The sequence below is a fragment of the Lonchura striata genome, chromosome 1 (assembly GCF_050655825.1).
Source record: "Lonchura striata isolate lonStrDom1 chromosome 1, ASM5065582v1, whole genome shotgun sequence".
NCBI lineage: Eukaryota > Metazoa > Chordata > Aves > Passeriformes > Estrildidae > Lonchura > Lonchura striata.
This window is the reverse complement of record NC_140703.1, coordinates 52,159,345-52,175,976: the sequence shown is the minus strand read 5'-3', so window position 1 is coordinate 52,175,976 and position 16,632 is coordinate 52,159,345. Positions and strand designations below refer to the sequence as shown.

Genomic DNA, 16,632 nt, shown 5'->3' with positions numbered 1-16,632 from the left:
TCCTTAAACCATCTCTTTTCCAAGCTGTAGAGTCCTAGCTTGCTTAGGTGATTTATTCCACACAGTTCATTTGTGTCAGAGTGCATGATGTTGCTGCATGTCAGAGCTAACCCTTCCTACCCTTCTCTGATGCTCTGACACTTTTGTTCCTTGTGAGATGAGGTACTAGAATGGTTGTCAGCATTCAGTAATGCAGACAGCATGGAATTGCAAAGTGACACGGTGAGTTCTGTATTATTTATTTCTTACACAGTAATTTCCAAAATGTTTCTTTTTACCGTTATTTAAAACTGAACCAAAGTTCTAATGGTTTTATCAAGTATAATAAATTCCAAGATCTCATTTATGAATCAAAACAGTCAGCTAGGTGTTCATCATTTTATGTATATGGTAAGGAGCATTTTTAAAACCTGTGATTTACTTTGCATAAATCTCTTTTGAATTTCATATGCTATTTAATGTGAAGATTCATTAGATTTTCTCCTGTTCTTCACATCACCTAAATTTTCATCTATCTTATAGTATTCTATCAGCAAACTTTTTTACACCTCATTTTTGAGACTGCCTGTTAGGTAGAATGAATTAATAAAATAGAAGAAATCCATTTCTAAGTGGAATATTATTCATCCTTATAAATACCTTATAGCGATTTTCTAAAAGTTATACTTCATTTCTGCTTTTTGAGAAGGATCTGTGATTCTGACTGTGGAAATAATTGCACCATTGTGGTCTGATTTTTCTTCATGTGGTGAAGAGGGAGGACAAAATTTCATTAGCATCTCTACAATGAAAATACTTCAATGCATACGTTTGTGTACCAAGAAGGAGATTCACAGTGATCTAACTCCTTAAAAATAAGGAAAGTAAGCTATGCTGTAAAGTCATTGTAATTTGATTTTTGCATTAACAGCATATTTAGAAGAGCCACTGACAGAGTATTCCACCTACTGTGTTGTATCATCATAATAATACTGAATTTTCCTAATGCTGTTTCAAATACAGATTACAGTAGTTACATACTAATACTTATTACGGTCTTCAAAATACTGTATTAATTTTTGAAATTTACACCTGTGATGAACAGAACTAGGATATATTCCAACTTCGCTTATTTTTGAATCATCAAAACTTTTGTTTTCATTTTTCTTTTAGGTATAGACAAATGCAGCTTGGCACAGAAAGCAAAGTAGCTGAACTTCTTCACCAAAGTAAGTTAAAGTCCTTTGAAACTGAACATGTTCAACTCATGCAACAAGAAACAGCTAAGAATCTTTCACAGTGCCAAATGGAATGTGAGAAATACCAGAGAAAGCTGGAGGTATGTTATATAAAGAAACACTTTACAGGACACTATTGTTTTCAATTTGAATGTAAAGTGGAAAAGCTTGGAGAAAAAGTAACAACATGGCATGTCTGAATTAACATCTCCACCAAATTGTGGTCAAATAACACAGAAGCAGGGTCAAATGACAAAGCTGACTATGTTTGATCAGTTTAATGGAGCACAAGACTATGGGGAGAGGAAAAAGCAAAACAATCTCTCATAGAAAGATGTTAAAGACAGTACCTCATTCATGTGGAGTTTATCTATCTGCTTGTGTCACAGAGCTGCTTATGTCAGTCTGTGTGAAAATTGTAGGGAGAGAAGACAGTTTCACCAAAAAAAGTACAGTGAGTTCAGTATCATTATTTGCAGCTAGGATCTGTAATAACATTGTTACATAATGAAATACTTTGTTTTGATATACAATTCTGGAATTAATTTTTCACAGCTAAAAAAGTCAAAGTGAGTATGGTGTATACAGCATTGAAAAGACCTAACCTTGCAAGTCCTAGCATGATGGGTCACCTTGATGGGGTGCTAAACACCCACCCAGTCACTCATTCCTCCTCCTGAAGAGGATGGGGATGGGGTAAATAAACATGGGCCGATATAAAGATAGGGATGTCACTTGCCAATTACCATCATGGGCAAAACAGATTTGACCTGGGAAAACTAATTTCACTTAATACCCATTGACATAGGTTGGATGATGAGAGACAAAGACAAACAGTAAAATATCTTTCCCCACCCTGTTCTCTTTTATTTAACTTCCCTCCTTCATTTCTTACTCTTGTACCTCCCCCTCCCAGTGCAGTGCAGGGAGGAATGGGAAATAGGAGTTCAAGTCTGTCCATGACAGCTCCTCTCGGGAGGTGTTTCCTCCTCACACTTTTTTATCCTGCTCTGGTTTGGATCCTCCACATTCTGCTGCTTCCTTCAGGAGAAGCTCTCCCTCCTGTCTGGGCTCTCCACAGGTTGCAGTGCCTTCTGAGGATGTCCACCTGCTCCATCATGGGGTCCTCTATGGGCTGCAGCGTGAACATCTGCTTTGGTGTGGTCTTTCATGGTCTGCAGGCAGGCAGCTGCTTCACCATGGGCTGCAGAGGGGATCTCTGGCAGCTGGAGAACCTCATCCCCTCCTTCTCTCACCTCAGTATCAGCGCCATGGCGCTCTCTCACTTTTTCCCCACACTCCTCACTGCTGTGCAGCATTTTTGTGCTTTATTAAATACAGTTTCCTTGGCTGAGAGACACAGCTTGGGCACCTGCAGTTAATGCACCTATTTATGTGGGCTTTAACCACTTGGGCCTGTTTATCTCTACAAGCTTAGAATTTATTGTTTTTAAAAAATACGTATCATATCCTGTTCACTTATTTTAATCTTGGAAATGTGAGTATTCCACAGAGAAAACTTACTTTAAAACAAAATTTCTTCACCTGTCCAAAGTTAGTCCCAAAAGCATATCACAGGGTCCTATTTATGAGATTAAATGAGTTTGGTAGTGTATGTTTCAAACGGATGTCAGGATACAAACTGGACAGGACAGAAGAAAGTGATACGTATGGCAGCCTTTGTTTTTTGGGGGAATGATGCCAGTCTTCAGATCCCCACATTTCTAGTGCTGAATCTGGCTAAGTTGTTTATGAAAAGGAACTATAGAGTGGAAACAGAATTAGAGAGCTTCAGATAGACTGTAATTTCTTGTTTTGTTCCTATTGGGACATTCAGATCCTGGCTGATGAGGTTAGTTGTGGTCATAAGCACTGGGAGTGCTTGTTTTGCTAAACTTAGATGTTGCTAAACAGATTTTTAATTGCACAGGCATGTCTAAACTTGAGAGTAGTACTTGGGAGAATGTAGTTCAATTTGAGTTATATTTTAATTTTCTTTGTGAAAATTTTTGGATCTGACAGAAACTCAAATATTTGGCATTCAATTCTACTAACACTTTCAGCACTTGTTTTTCTCTTTACAGAGACACTTTAAAATTCTTTCATTAAGAAATATACACTTAAATGCTCTTTCATTAAGAAATATTCTTCCAGGCTTTAATTATTTCATGTCTGATGCTTTTATTTTTGTTCCTTTTGACTGAATTCCTGGAGTTTTAAAGTTTTCTTTCTTATATACAGTATTAATGTACTAAGGTTTTTTCCCTACCATTACAGGACTTTAGTCTTTATTAAAAGTGTAGGCACTGGTATCTTGTGGCTAAGCTACAGCTTTCTGGACTAACTCTTGCTTTTATTTAGAGCATAGAGTAGTTTCTCTTGCTAAACTAAGAAACACATGGTTTAGATGTTGCCCGGTTTTAATGTATACATTTATTTCTTCTGTGACACTAGGCTGAACTTTTTATATCAAGTGGCTTGTTTCTCTAAGCATTGTGAATTCTTTCATGGTTTTGACAGTGACTCTAGTATTACTGCTCTGCACACTGTACATATATTTCTGTATCTCCAAATCTATATTCACTTGTCATTCTGAATGTTTGTGATTTTTATTTAGGAAGTTAATATGAAATTTAACATCAGTACCACTTGGTTATTACTTTCCCTGTTTCGGTGGGATTTTTTCTGCAAAGTAGATGGATTGCTACTTTACATACCAAGGATTTTCGTATTCTAGTTTGGTGTGTGTTTATGTGATCAGTGTTGTTTCCTATTATCAAGCACTTTATCAAATTTAAATTATTATACAGGCCTTCATAACTTTTACTTTTGAATATGAGTGTTTTTTGTTTAATCTTAATGCATTAAGTATTACATAAGTCTTGAATGTCGATAGCATATTACCTTTTATTAATAAGTAAGTAATGAGACTGGTATAGCTTTAATGGCAAATTTTTGTATTTGTATTCTGCAAAAGAAACTTAATAAATTGATGACTGAAATCAGAATCCAGATAAAGCAACAAAAATGATTGCATTTACGCTATTTTGACTGCTGTTTGTGAAGTTTTTTAGTTGTTACCTGGCTTTTCATGTTTCCTTTAAAATTCCTCTAGATTTTTCAGACACCTTCTTAGAATTAATAAAGCCTCAGCAGATACACCTAAAATCTGAGCATTTAATCTTTGCAAGATAACTGCTTTTTAAAGTATTTTAATCTTTGCTGTACAAAACTTATATCAAATATTTAATAACATACCAGTACACATGTATTATATTTTGCCTCTTTCAAAAATCACTGTAATGCTGAATCTCTGATCTTTCCATTATTCATTCTTACAGGTGCTTACAAAGGAATTTTATAGTCTTCAGTCTTCTAGTGAAACCCGCATTATTGAGCTTCAAACACAAAATTCTGAGTTTCAAGCAAGACTAGATACTTATGAAAAACTTGAAAAAGAGCTTGATGAGATAATACTGCAGACAGCAGAAAGTAAGTTCTGTCACAAGTTGTTTTATCTGTAGGTGTTTCTGGCATTACAATATATTTTTTCTCATGACTTGGAAAGCATTACAGTGCCTGTCGTTCTTCTTCATTATGCCTGACAAGTAAAAGGCAGTAATTATTTTGATAGAAAATATTAATGGCAGGTTTCTAATTGTACCTGTAAATATGTATCAAACCTCCATATGTCTAAGTTTGTGCTTATTAAAAATCATCTCAGTATTCAGTCATTTCTCTTTTCCTTATTCTAATTGTCCATTATAATTAGATAAAATCTTTAGGATTCTTCTATTATTTTAGTACATTTTAAATGTACTAAGTCCTCTTTGTTGACAGGCAAATACAGGTTTTATATTTCAATATAGTGATTAATGTGAATTTTTTAACTAATTGGAAGGAGGAAAAAAATTCTTCCTTCTGTTGAATTACTAATAATTACACATTAAGTAGTTGCTTGTGGCAGCTCAGTCTGTTCCAAGTACTAAACCATGAATTAAATTCATACCTGATTACTCTTGAAAATGTTTGTCTCTCATTTGCAAAAATTAAAATGTTCCCAAACACAGCAAAATTTTTGTAAAATCCCTGTTCATTTGGTTCTCAGCCTAAATCAATCCACAAATTTCTAATTTGAAACACTGACTCTAATCTTGAAATCTTCTGTGTGTAGACAGAGTAGGATATTCTAAAATTTCAGACTAATTCAACTGTCATCTCCTTTTCTCCTTCTTTCCTCCTTCAAAAAATAGTCACAATTTATAAAGTATAGAAGATTATTGCATAAGCTTTATATACAAACAGTAGTGTCTAGCAAAGTGTGCATTACCAAGATACAGTGATGTTAGTAACCAGACTGCACATACTTTATTAATTTTATGCACTGCAGCTTGTACTAAGAATGGCCTGAGTACCCAAAGGTTCCAGTCTGACCATAAGCATGTTTGCTGTATACATGCTTCTGTTTTAGACAGTAAAACATTTTTTGAAGTGTGTATATATATATATATACTTGCCTAAGGAGTATTTATGTATTAACACAAAATTTTTGGACCTTACCTTCATTTTCTCCAAGGAGAAAGTAGAGTTCAGAACACTGGTTTTTGTTTACACTGGTTTACATTTTCTTATGCATCTTGGGAGAGCAGTTAAGTTTTTTTACCAGATCATTCTTAATTTCTTCTTAAATATCTGTTTTAATTACAATTTACATTCAATTGTGCAGAATGCTAAAGAAATTAACAGTTTCAAATGAACTGTTCTTTTAAAATATAGTGGCTTTATTTTCTGATTTCCTTGGAGAAAAAAAGAAGTTATAGCTTAACTATACTTTCAGTATACTTTCTATTTAATACTGAACTTGCTATTTCAGTGTATTTGATATAGAAAGTTAAGATTAATACTACTTAAGTCTAGTATCTTAGGGAAAACAGAAGAAAATAAGTATTTTTTTTTAAACACTTTGAAGGAGAAGACTGATAGACTTCCTCCTTTGTCTCAAATTATGCCCTGATAGTTGTAGGTTATAAAGAGGTAAGGGTAGGAAAATAACTGAAAGGAAGTATAGCTATTTTTCAAATTGAGTGTATTATGGAAGTACTTCAGCCCATCTATCTTGGAATATAATTGAGACTGAAGTATTGTGTGGAAGACAGAGTTTTCTACAGACTTGAGTGATAATGAGGATTAATTTTCATTCCTGTGGTCACCTCTCTATATTTAAATAGCATGTAATGCTTTTTTTATTCATCCTGAGTCATGAAGCCTCTGCTGTTTTACAGTATTTTGAGGATGCCAGTTAGGGTGGGGTTCTCTGGACTTTTTAATAAACTGTGTATTTATTTACACATGTGAGATGGTTTTTGTCATATTTTATATATATATATATATATATATATGCACTTTTTTTCCCCTTTGGAAAATATGCATGTGGAAGAGATCACTTAATTTTTACTGTTACTCCCTGATTGTTATGCCTCACTTTATTAATATTGAAATGACATGGAACAGCCTATTCAGGAAGCTATCAAGAATTTATATAGCCATTTCTTACAGTGCCTAAGAGGTTTCCAGATGAATAACAGTAGTAAATTTCCTTGCCATTTGTCTATTCTTCCTTTTCAGGGTACAATCTTCACATTAGGGTATTTTTGTTGTCGACTAGTTTGATTTTTCTCATTTCCATTGCTTAGTATCTTTCTAAGAAAAAGATTGAACCTATCTATATCCTCACAATGGCACGTCCTTGCTGAGTAGCATAAGAAACTGTCATTAAAAAGTGTCCCCTAGCTTATAAAATGTATATTTTACATCACAAAGTCAGGTGAGGAGCCTGGAATGTTGTAAGAGAAGCACACACTGATACAGGATATTATTTTGATACCTACAACATTTCCAGTTCCTTTTGTGTTTGTCTTCCTGATGTGACATTTATTGGACACTAGAGACAGATCTGAATTTACAGGACAGGATCTTACTGACATTTTTCTGAGACATTCAACACTGAATATGTAACCAAAAAGAAGGGTATTAACAAAGGCTGGTTAAATTTTTCTTTATGTTTTTCTGAACCAGAGGTGTTTACAGCACCAAATAATTCCCTGTCATATTTAAGACAGCTCTGAAGTGCTGGTGCACATTAGTAAACTTTTTCTGTCATACTTACTGAAATTTCTATATTGTTTTTAATGTAACTAGATAAGTGACTTCATTCTTACTGAAATTTCGATATTGTTTTTAATGTAACTAGATAAGTGATTTACCACAGGTGCTCTTCTGGAGGCTTTTCTCTTTCTAAATGTGTTTTAAGAAGCCTTGTTTAAAATAGCATTAAAAGGGTATTAGACAAGTGAGAACAGAAGTTATAGCATTTTGCAAGTTGTTGAGAAATGGAGGTATTTCTGATTTTGAGGCACTTGAGCATTAAGAAAGATGAGTCAGATAGGACTCACATCATTTTCTACATTTGTTTCTCCTGTTCTCAACTATTTGATTCATCAAAGCTTTTGTGTGGTACCTGAGCTGGTATTTACTTGTTCTCCCTCCTTCTCTCACACCCCTGCCGCTCCCATTTTTCTCATTGTCCCCTTTTACTCCGCCTCCCTGTCCCAGTCTCTCTGCCTCTTTCTATTTCACACATACACTTACTCTTTTTCTTTTTTTTTTTTTCTGGCCCACTTCATCTTACAGGAGAGTGGAAACCTGAATTTCAAAGCTTGAAATATGAACATAGACATTTTAATCCTGCTGCTATTGGGATTTCCTTTCAAAGCAATGATTATCTGTTTTAAACCCTTAGAAATGTGTTTTCAAAAATCAATCACCTATGGAAGCAGAGATTATTTTCAATATTTCTATTTTGCATGTATATAAGGATCTCTTTTTTGCCCTTCTCTGAAGAAATGGATGGCATTTGTTTTCATCAAGTGTGGTGAAATTTCTGATCACCACAGCCTTTCAAAAAACATTGTGAGCAGCTTCACTTTGACATCAGCTCCCTTTTCAACATCAGATGTGTCCCTTCTGGTCCCATGGACTTGGTTATGTCCTGTCACCTCAAACACTCCCAAATTTTATCTTCGTCTACCTTCTCATATATGCACTGAAAATTAATTATTTAGATAAAAAAACTTAAGCAACCTAACCTTCTACTGCTGAACTAAACTTACACAAGTAGTATGCATTTTGTGACCATACCAACAGTATGAATATTCAAGGCAACTGAACTATTTTCCTTTACTTTTGTATTGCATTAGTCTTACATTAATCATAAAAAAAGTGTTGTAAGTAATAAAGTGTGGCACTAAATTTAATGCTAATGGTGAAAAAAACTGTTCCACTCAAGCCCAGAAGTTTGCACCAACTGAAAATTTAGCTTCTAGAAATATGTTTTTCATGTTGAGATGTAAATAGAATTGCTTAGAAGTTTATAAGTTCTGACACTGTTCTTCAACAGCATCTTTCTGTATTTTTTGCAGTGGAAGATGAAGTTGAAGCTGAAAGGGTTCTCTTCTCATATGGATATGGTGCTAATGTTCCTACAACAGCCAAAAGACGACTAAAGCAAAGGTTAAAAAAGAGTATTTCATGAATTCACTTGTTCAAGATAAACTAAATGAAGATTACGTGCATTATGTTTTGTATTAGAATCCAGCCAGTTTGATTAACATAAAGAAGTTTTTTAATTACTTAAATATATAGGAATAGATTGAGGACTAGGATCTGTTAATGTGGTTCATGCATATGAATGAGAATATTTTTCTAGGTAATTTTAAAATCTCTTCTCATTGACTTTTAGAAAAATTATTTATAATTGAATAAAATTAAGCATCTGTAAAAACAGACTAGTTACATTGTTTACATTTATATAATAGGATAGGCATTATTAATACCCTAAAAATTATTGTATTTAATAGTAAGAAAAACATCTGTCAGGATACTAAGAAGGACAACAGTTCAGAGCATCACTATTTTATCTTCACTAATACGGGATCTTATTCCACTTGCATTTTTTTTAGTTTGCTCTGGTTTGGCCAATTAAAATTTGATCAATAGACTAAAATGATGCATAGGAGAAAACATACCTCTTGATCATAGTCATTTTGAACTAATATATATTATATTATATATATTATATTATGCATTGTCTTTAAGAAATAATAGTGACATTTGAATGGCTCATTGTGAGCCTCTGTGTAGAGGCTATGACTCACTTCTCCCACACAACTAAACAGGATAAAAGGAAATTACCTTAGGCTTGTCAGGGGAGGTTCAGGTTGGACAATTTCTTCACAGAAGTGGTCATCAAGCATTGGAATAGGCTGCCCAGGAAGGTGGTGGAGTCACCATACCTGGAAGGTGAGGAGTGTGCAAAAAACCTCCATACCCCTATTGCACATCTGGTTTAGAAAACTATTGAGAGCTCTGTAGCACTATTTCCTAAAGCTTCAGTTTATTCCTCTTTTGTCAATAGTTTGGGCACTTTTCTGAGTTTCCACTTTGATCCTTCTTTTTCCTCACCTTATAGATGCAGTTTAGATTATTTACGTATATGAAAACTCTGTTGAATTTCCTTTGAATGCTGAATCTGATGATCAGACCAGGATTTCGGATATGCTTGGAAGCTTAGAAGCGGCTCTATTGGAATGACTCATATACTCCACTTTTGTTCCAAGAGGCATTGACTAATAAACTGACTTAATCCTTCATAATAGTGTTGGAGACTTCATAGACTTTCTTTATCTTTTAGAATTAAAAAGATTTAAAAAGCCATAAAAGACTGTGTATGGTTTACCTGCTGTTTTGATTCAAGGAAAGCTGCCAAGCAGATAATGTGTGTGATGCCTTCGGCTGCAAAAGTTTTTAAAAGCAAAGACTCTGACACCATCCTCTGGTTAGTGCCATTAAAGAAACACAGATAAATTTTCTGCTCTCTAGGATTTCTTAAGGAAAGACAATCTATTACAAATGTGAATAATCTTCTTTCTGGAGTCCTACCTGCTCTTTAATCCCAGATGTATGGGATCCTAAATGAAGAGCTCCTTTAAGTTCACATCACACACTTCAGTCTCTGAAAGTTGGTACAAAATGGACTTTCAAGCAGTGTGGGGTCTATACCTCTTCGGCCACTTGCCAGAAACAACTCCTTCATTACTTCAGATACATCTATTGTATCATGTAGGCATTGTGCACCCATAGTACTAAATAAAGCATGTCTGGGAACGCTCTAAAGCATCAAGACCAAATGGCGTGTAGTAACCTGTTGCCATAAAACAATTCTCAGTGTAGGTTAAGCTACGTGTGAACAACATATTGGCAGTGATTTTCTTGCCCATGCTGACTTCTTAGGTATGCCTAGGAACTACTTGAGCAGTGTTAATGAAAGAATGCAGAATACTACCAGGATGACTTTGGTGGTTTGCTAGCAAGGAATTATCACATTCTTGAGCACTGCATAATTTTCTAGTGTAGTTGGAATCAAATGTTTCCAGCATAAGATGTCTTTGCACATCAGTCCCTTTCTCTCTTTGCTTTCAATTCAAACTAGTCAAAAAACATACTGAAAAGTATGCTTGAAAGGTGTACTTGTGTTATCTTTAAATATTTGCAAATTCAGATGAAGTTCACTGAGTAGCTGAAGCTGGGAAAATTACAATGAGCTGCAGTCTTAAATTTGCCATGGGAAGGTATCCAAGTTTTCACTTATACTCTAATAGCTACTCGTCTAAGAAGTGGTTCCTTTCTCCTTTGTGGATGAGATTAGTGCATGAAAGAGTATGTTTATAGCACAGATGAAGATTATTAAGACCTCTTCCAACTCCAGAAGTCTATTCCGTTTTACTGAGGAAGAGATGGAGGTTATGACAAGTCAAATTTTCAGATAAACTTCGTACGCACATCTAGATTTATGCATGCTTAAACCTGAGCTTCAAGTCAGTCAGGCTGCTTTAGACCACTCTACCCTATAATAGATTCTGTACCATAGTCAGGAACTGGTTGTGGAGTTACTCAAGAACCACCTGAATGCAGTCCTGCACAATGTGCTCTGGAGTTGGACCAGATGACCACTGTAGTCCCTTCCAGCCTTGCCCACTCTGTGATCCATAAGAGTTTGGAAGACTAAGTTAGATGTGCTAGTAGGCTCTACAGTGCATATTGAATCTTCCCTTTGCTGCTCATGGACCTGTGATCTTGAATAGACAATAAATTTTTTGGTTCTGGACATGAAGTTTGTAAGAGGTTGAGGATCTAATTTTTTAACTCGATTGTTTAAGTAGTTCAATAGTCCTTTCTCTTCAAAGTTAATCTGTGACTCCATGTAAGAGTTTATTTAAAACAAAATTGGCAATAACATTAAATTATTTAGTATATTAAACGTCAGACAAAACAATTTTGCCTCTTTTGAAAGTGATAAAATACTAAATTTTCAGCAGTTTGCCGGAAAACATATATTAATGAGCATGTTTAAGCAATTACTTAAGTTAGAATTAAAGTGAGTCTGTAAAATTGATAAAAAGTAAATAATCATAATTAGATGAAGGACTTTGACAGTATTTCTACAGTTGTGTAGTATTGAACAAATTTTATAAGTAATTACTATGCATAAAATATTACAATAGCAATAGTGCTGTTACATTTTGTAATATTTTCACTGTTTTTCTAACTTTGACTATGCAGCATGTTTAACTATGTAGTTTATGTATGTTAATATTTAAGCGCTGGTGAAAAATTAAGGCAATCAAGTTCTGAAGCATAAATGTTAGAATTTATTGTGCCTATTTTGGAAAAAATTCAAGCTGAGCTTGCTTTTTACTGGCACAGTGTTCACTTGGCAAGAAGATTACTGCAGCTAGAAAAGCAAAACTCATTGCTTGTGAAAGATCTGGAACATCAGAAGGAACAAGTAACACAGATTTCACAAGAGGTAAATCATTATTGCACAAAATTCAAATATGTAGAAACATTGCGGAACAGCTGTTCATAAAATGAAATATTTTCTAAACAGTCTTTTTTATCTATTTGATGTTTAAAAAATGGCCTCATAGTTAACCAAAACTCCATGATAGATGTTTTCAAAGAAGTTTATATCGTGTTTTGCAACTAATATTGAAAGGAGGATTACTTTACAGGCTAAGCAAGAATGTGAGCCAGACAGACAACGTTTTGATTTCCGAACAGAACAGCCAGCCAAGCTAGTTTGTTTTGTTTGATACTTAATTGTTCAATAAATGTATCACTACACAGCTCTTCTGTTGAATCACTTTCAAAGATATATAACAAACCCTAGATTGAAATGTCCCAGAATTAGGGCAAACTAATTTTTTTAAAAAATCTTTAAATTGTCTTTTAATTTTTCTATTAGGAGCGAAAGGACAACTAGGTTTTCTATTAGATGTTGCCACCATATGTAATTTGTAGGCTTACTATTTCAGGAATGTGGTTAACAGTCTGATTTTTAAAGGCACAGTAATTACAAATTATAATTACTACACCCAAGTACTTCACAGAGTGCAAATACTTGAATTTCTACATATTGTTAAGTTACATTAATTTTATAAATTTTATGTGTATATATGTTTATATAGATTATTTCAGTGAAAGATACATGAACAGTGAAGTTTGGGGAATTTTTAACCAATACTATAAACTTTTATGTATTCTTAGGTATATCATGGTAATTTCTATTTGACTAAAACATTATTTCAGGTTCTTACTTGGAAGACATCAGGAAATTGGTAAATCCATTGTTATGCTTGGTATTCTTCCATATCACTATTCTTTGTCTTAAATTTTTCTGTGTTTCACTTCAATACGTTTCTTACCCGCAGTAGTTTTATATTTGCTTCACTGATTAAAGATTCAGTATCACTGACCTCAATTCAAATTCCTGCAACTTCCCACAGGAACATCTTCAGCTCATTTTCATCCTGCCCTTAAAGTTTTTATCTTTTACCATATAATTGAATAGATCAAATCACAATACAATCCAGTATGAAGTTTAATATTGTGTAAAGTTCTAAAACTTCTCTTTGCTCTCTTTACATGATTTTTACTCCCAGATATTGCCTTTCTTGATTTTTGTTTTTATATAAAAACAAAGTAGAGATCCTGTAGACTACAGCATGCTTAAGTAGCCCTTTATTTTTCTTTCCACCGACAGTTTGTTCAGTCATCTAGATAAAGTCTAGAGCATGGATAAAAAGCTGATGCAAAAGTGATTTTATCAGTTTTTGGTTTGAACTTGGCTCAAATACTGCTACTTAAGTGCAGTATTTATGATACAACCTTTTCAGCTTTTCAAAGGAGGGAGGAAAAGCCCACAGTACGTCAATAAGACCATAAACAGAGGCATTGACTCTACTTTTTTTTTTAATCAATGGAAGCTGTTACATTAAAACCCTTGAAAATGCAGATTAGGGAAATGTAGAGAGTACCATTATTGCAGTGAAAATAGCACATAATTAGAACAGAAATGTGTGAAGATAATATACTAGTAATAAATTTGAAGGTGGTATATTTCCTTTTTTGTGTATATAATAAAAGGTTTGGAGTTTAGATTAATATGCAATTGGTAAAAAGCAGTAATATCCAATAATAATTCAGTAATAATCAAGTAATTATGCTTTATAAGTTAAAATATTTATGGTTGTTATACCTTTTACTTGCAGCTTGACAAAGCAAATTCATTGCTGAACCAAGCACAACAGCCATACAAATACCTCATTGAAACTGTGCAACAGAGAGATTCTCAAATAAGTCTACAGAAAGAACATATTACACAACTTGAAAAAGATTTCAGGTAATTAAAATCACTAATTCTTGTTTTACTTTCTCTTAAACTGAAGGTAAAATCACTTCTATTTTTATCATTAGAAAAAAATTGTGTTATTGTCCACAAAGTAGAGAGGTTAACACTCCGTCACTGACCACCTCCACTTGTTAAGCTGGAACTGTAGCACTTGTTATTTCTCTCACAATGTCAGAAAATGATACTTTACTTTTGAAAAAGTAGCTGTGACGGGTTTAAAGTGAGTTTGGAGTTGAGAAGAGCTCTCATCAAGTAGAGAAGATTTCAGAAGAGTAAAAAGAAAGAATGACTCACCAGTTGTATAACTGTAAAAAATCAAGAAAAAAGAGAAAAATTATAATAGAGTAGTCCACCAGTAAAAGGTATTTCAGCCAAAATTAGAGCATATGCTCTTGTGGAAACTCTGATTTGCCGCTGTATCCATCTGTCAGAGCTCTCTAACCACTGAGCTACTTCCCTAACATCTGATTCCCAGGTAAGCTGTTACAAAATAATATTTCCCTTGATTTTCAATGAGGTTGATAGCTGAGTCCCACTTCTCTACAGAACAATTGGCATTTTAAGTATTACGTGTTTGTGTGGTATCTTGGTTTAGGAAAAGCAAACAGTAACTATTAGGAGACATTAATGTGATTCTGTTATGAAGCAATTACATGAAAAATACAGGGTTTTCCACTAATCTACTGAAGCAATTAAAATAAAACAGGGTTCACCCTAGCTGATAGTTAATCTCACATACTGTCATACATATGTATCTATCCAGAGTGTTTTGATGGTTTGGGATGGTATTTGTTATCCCTTGAAGAATACCTAAAAATGCTTATTATCCAAGCAAATCTATATATGAATCAATAAGTTTATAAATAAACTGAAATATTCATTCATAGTTCCCAACAAGATATTTTTCACTGAGCTTAATTTTGATTCAATAAGAATCCATCTTTTTTAAATTTCAGAATCAAATGTTTTTAATATTTTTCTAGACTTGTTATAAGAAACACCTCAAAGATAAATTGTATTTTTCCAGAAAATGAAAAATCACAGTGTTCTCTATATGCAGTGTCTTACTTTCCATTTGTGAAAAGTATCAAAGAATTTGTTTCAAATGTTTAGATTATGGTAATAATAATGGAATGGTTTTGTTATTCTCAAAGTAGTCCAAAAGCCTCTCAAAAGGAAGATAGAAAGGGAGTAAATAGGTGAGGTTATTTCTGAAAGTGCATGTTTCATGCTTTAAAATCTAAAAGAACTTAAATGTGTTATTAACATTGATTTTCTTGATTTAAATGGTTCATTTGTCATTGCCAATAATCTGTATGCTTAGATATTCTTCTTAAATTTACCCTACAAATTAAGGGTAAATTTGAGATTTACCCTAAATTTATATAAATTTATAATTTATATAATTTATGTCAACTTTCCTTAATAGTTCTTGGAGGAAGTGACATCTCCAAAAAGTAATTCAGATTTTGGGTGGAGTGAGTTATTTCCTAGAGATGCCTATTACTTTCCATTAACTGTAAAGGAAATTTTTTTCATCTTAAAGGGCCTCAGGTTAAGAAAGAAAATGTATCTGCCCTACAGTGTGAGCATTCATAATAAACATACCAGCAGTACTCCACTGTGGGGAGCTGGGGTGTGCCCACCATTAATCTGTGTTTCTCTAAATGAAAGAGTGGCCTGTCAAAAAAATATTACAGCAAAAAAAGTAACACTTATTTTGCACATAAAATATTTTTTTTCCTTGTAGTTTCCAGTATTCCTTGTAAACTGAAAACAGCTTTTACTCCACTATCACAACTTTGCCTAGTTTTATAAGCCAGAGAAATTTGTGAGAACAGCGTTGGTCCATATTAGTAATCCCTAATTTTGCTATTCATAACTCCACATTTAAAACAATGGTCCTAAATTGTTAGCTGCTATTCCCTGGCACATATGAGAAATCATAATCTGGGATAAAATTGATAATGTTGGTCCTTTGTTTTCCAATAAGGGAGAGGAAGGTTAGAGGTGGGGATTTCTAACCAGAGAACCACTATATTCAAGAAATTTTTTGTCATGAGGATAACCTTTTGGAATCTGCTGATGACAGTTTTAAATTAAAATATCCCTTAGGTGATTTCAGATTACTCTCAGCTATTCCAGAACTGAATCAGAATGGGATTTAAGTAAATTAATGATAATCCCTACCAAATATATGCCAAGTGAAGCTCTGCTGGATCAAAAGATTTAGCCCACTATTCCTATCCCTCTTAGTTTATTAAACAGCATTTTGTTGGTTTGTGCATGGAATATTTTTGAGAGGATGAGTTCAGAGAATTAATGCTCCTCAAGGAGAGCCTTAAATTCTGCACATAATGTTGGTGCTATTAGAAAAGTATTAGTGAAAACACTAAACATGGTTTATGAAGCCTCTGTATCTCAGAGATGAAGGAAAATTTTAATATTTGTAAAACCATTTCAAAATGAAATCGTTCTTTCAACCATTACCTGTGATTAATAGTTAATAATACTGCAATTCTGCAGCAGCCTCTAAACTGAGGTTTAATTTGTGCTATAGTTACACAAGGTACATTATTTTTTAAAATTGTAAGTACAATAATGCAT

General features: G+C 33.7%; 1 protein-coding gene across 19 annotated transcripts in view; it reads left to right on the top strand.

Annotated features, from left to right (window-relative positions):
• The window catches only part of PIBF1 (progesterone immunomodulatory binding factor 1), a 106,641-nt gene that overhangs the window by 60,366 nt on the left and 29,643 nt on the right, over nucleotides 1-16,632 (top strand). For 15 of the 19 annotated variants that reach the window (XM_021548014.3, XM_085594118.1, XM_085594080.1 and 12 more), the window contains 5 exons: nucleotides 1,153-1,318; nucleotides 4,559-4,709; nucleotides 8,696-8,786; nucleotides 12,039-12,141; nucleotides 13,886-14,016. In XM_021548014.3, the coding sequence (XP_021403689.2) occupies nucleotides 1,153-1,318; nucleotides 4,559-4,709; nucleotides 8,696-8,786; nucleotides 12,039-12,141; nucleotides 13,886-14,016 (642 nt within the window). Of the gene's footprint in view, nucleotides 1-1,152; nucleotides 1,319-4,558; nucleotides 4,710-8,695; nucleotides 8,787-9,512; nucleotides 9,576-12,038; nucleotides 12,142-13,885; nucleotides 14,923-16,632 lie in introns of those variants that run through there. The other 4 variants (XR_014958835.1, XR_014958827.1, XM_085594145.1 and 1 more) reach the window with 3 other exon arrangements.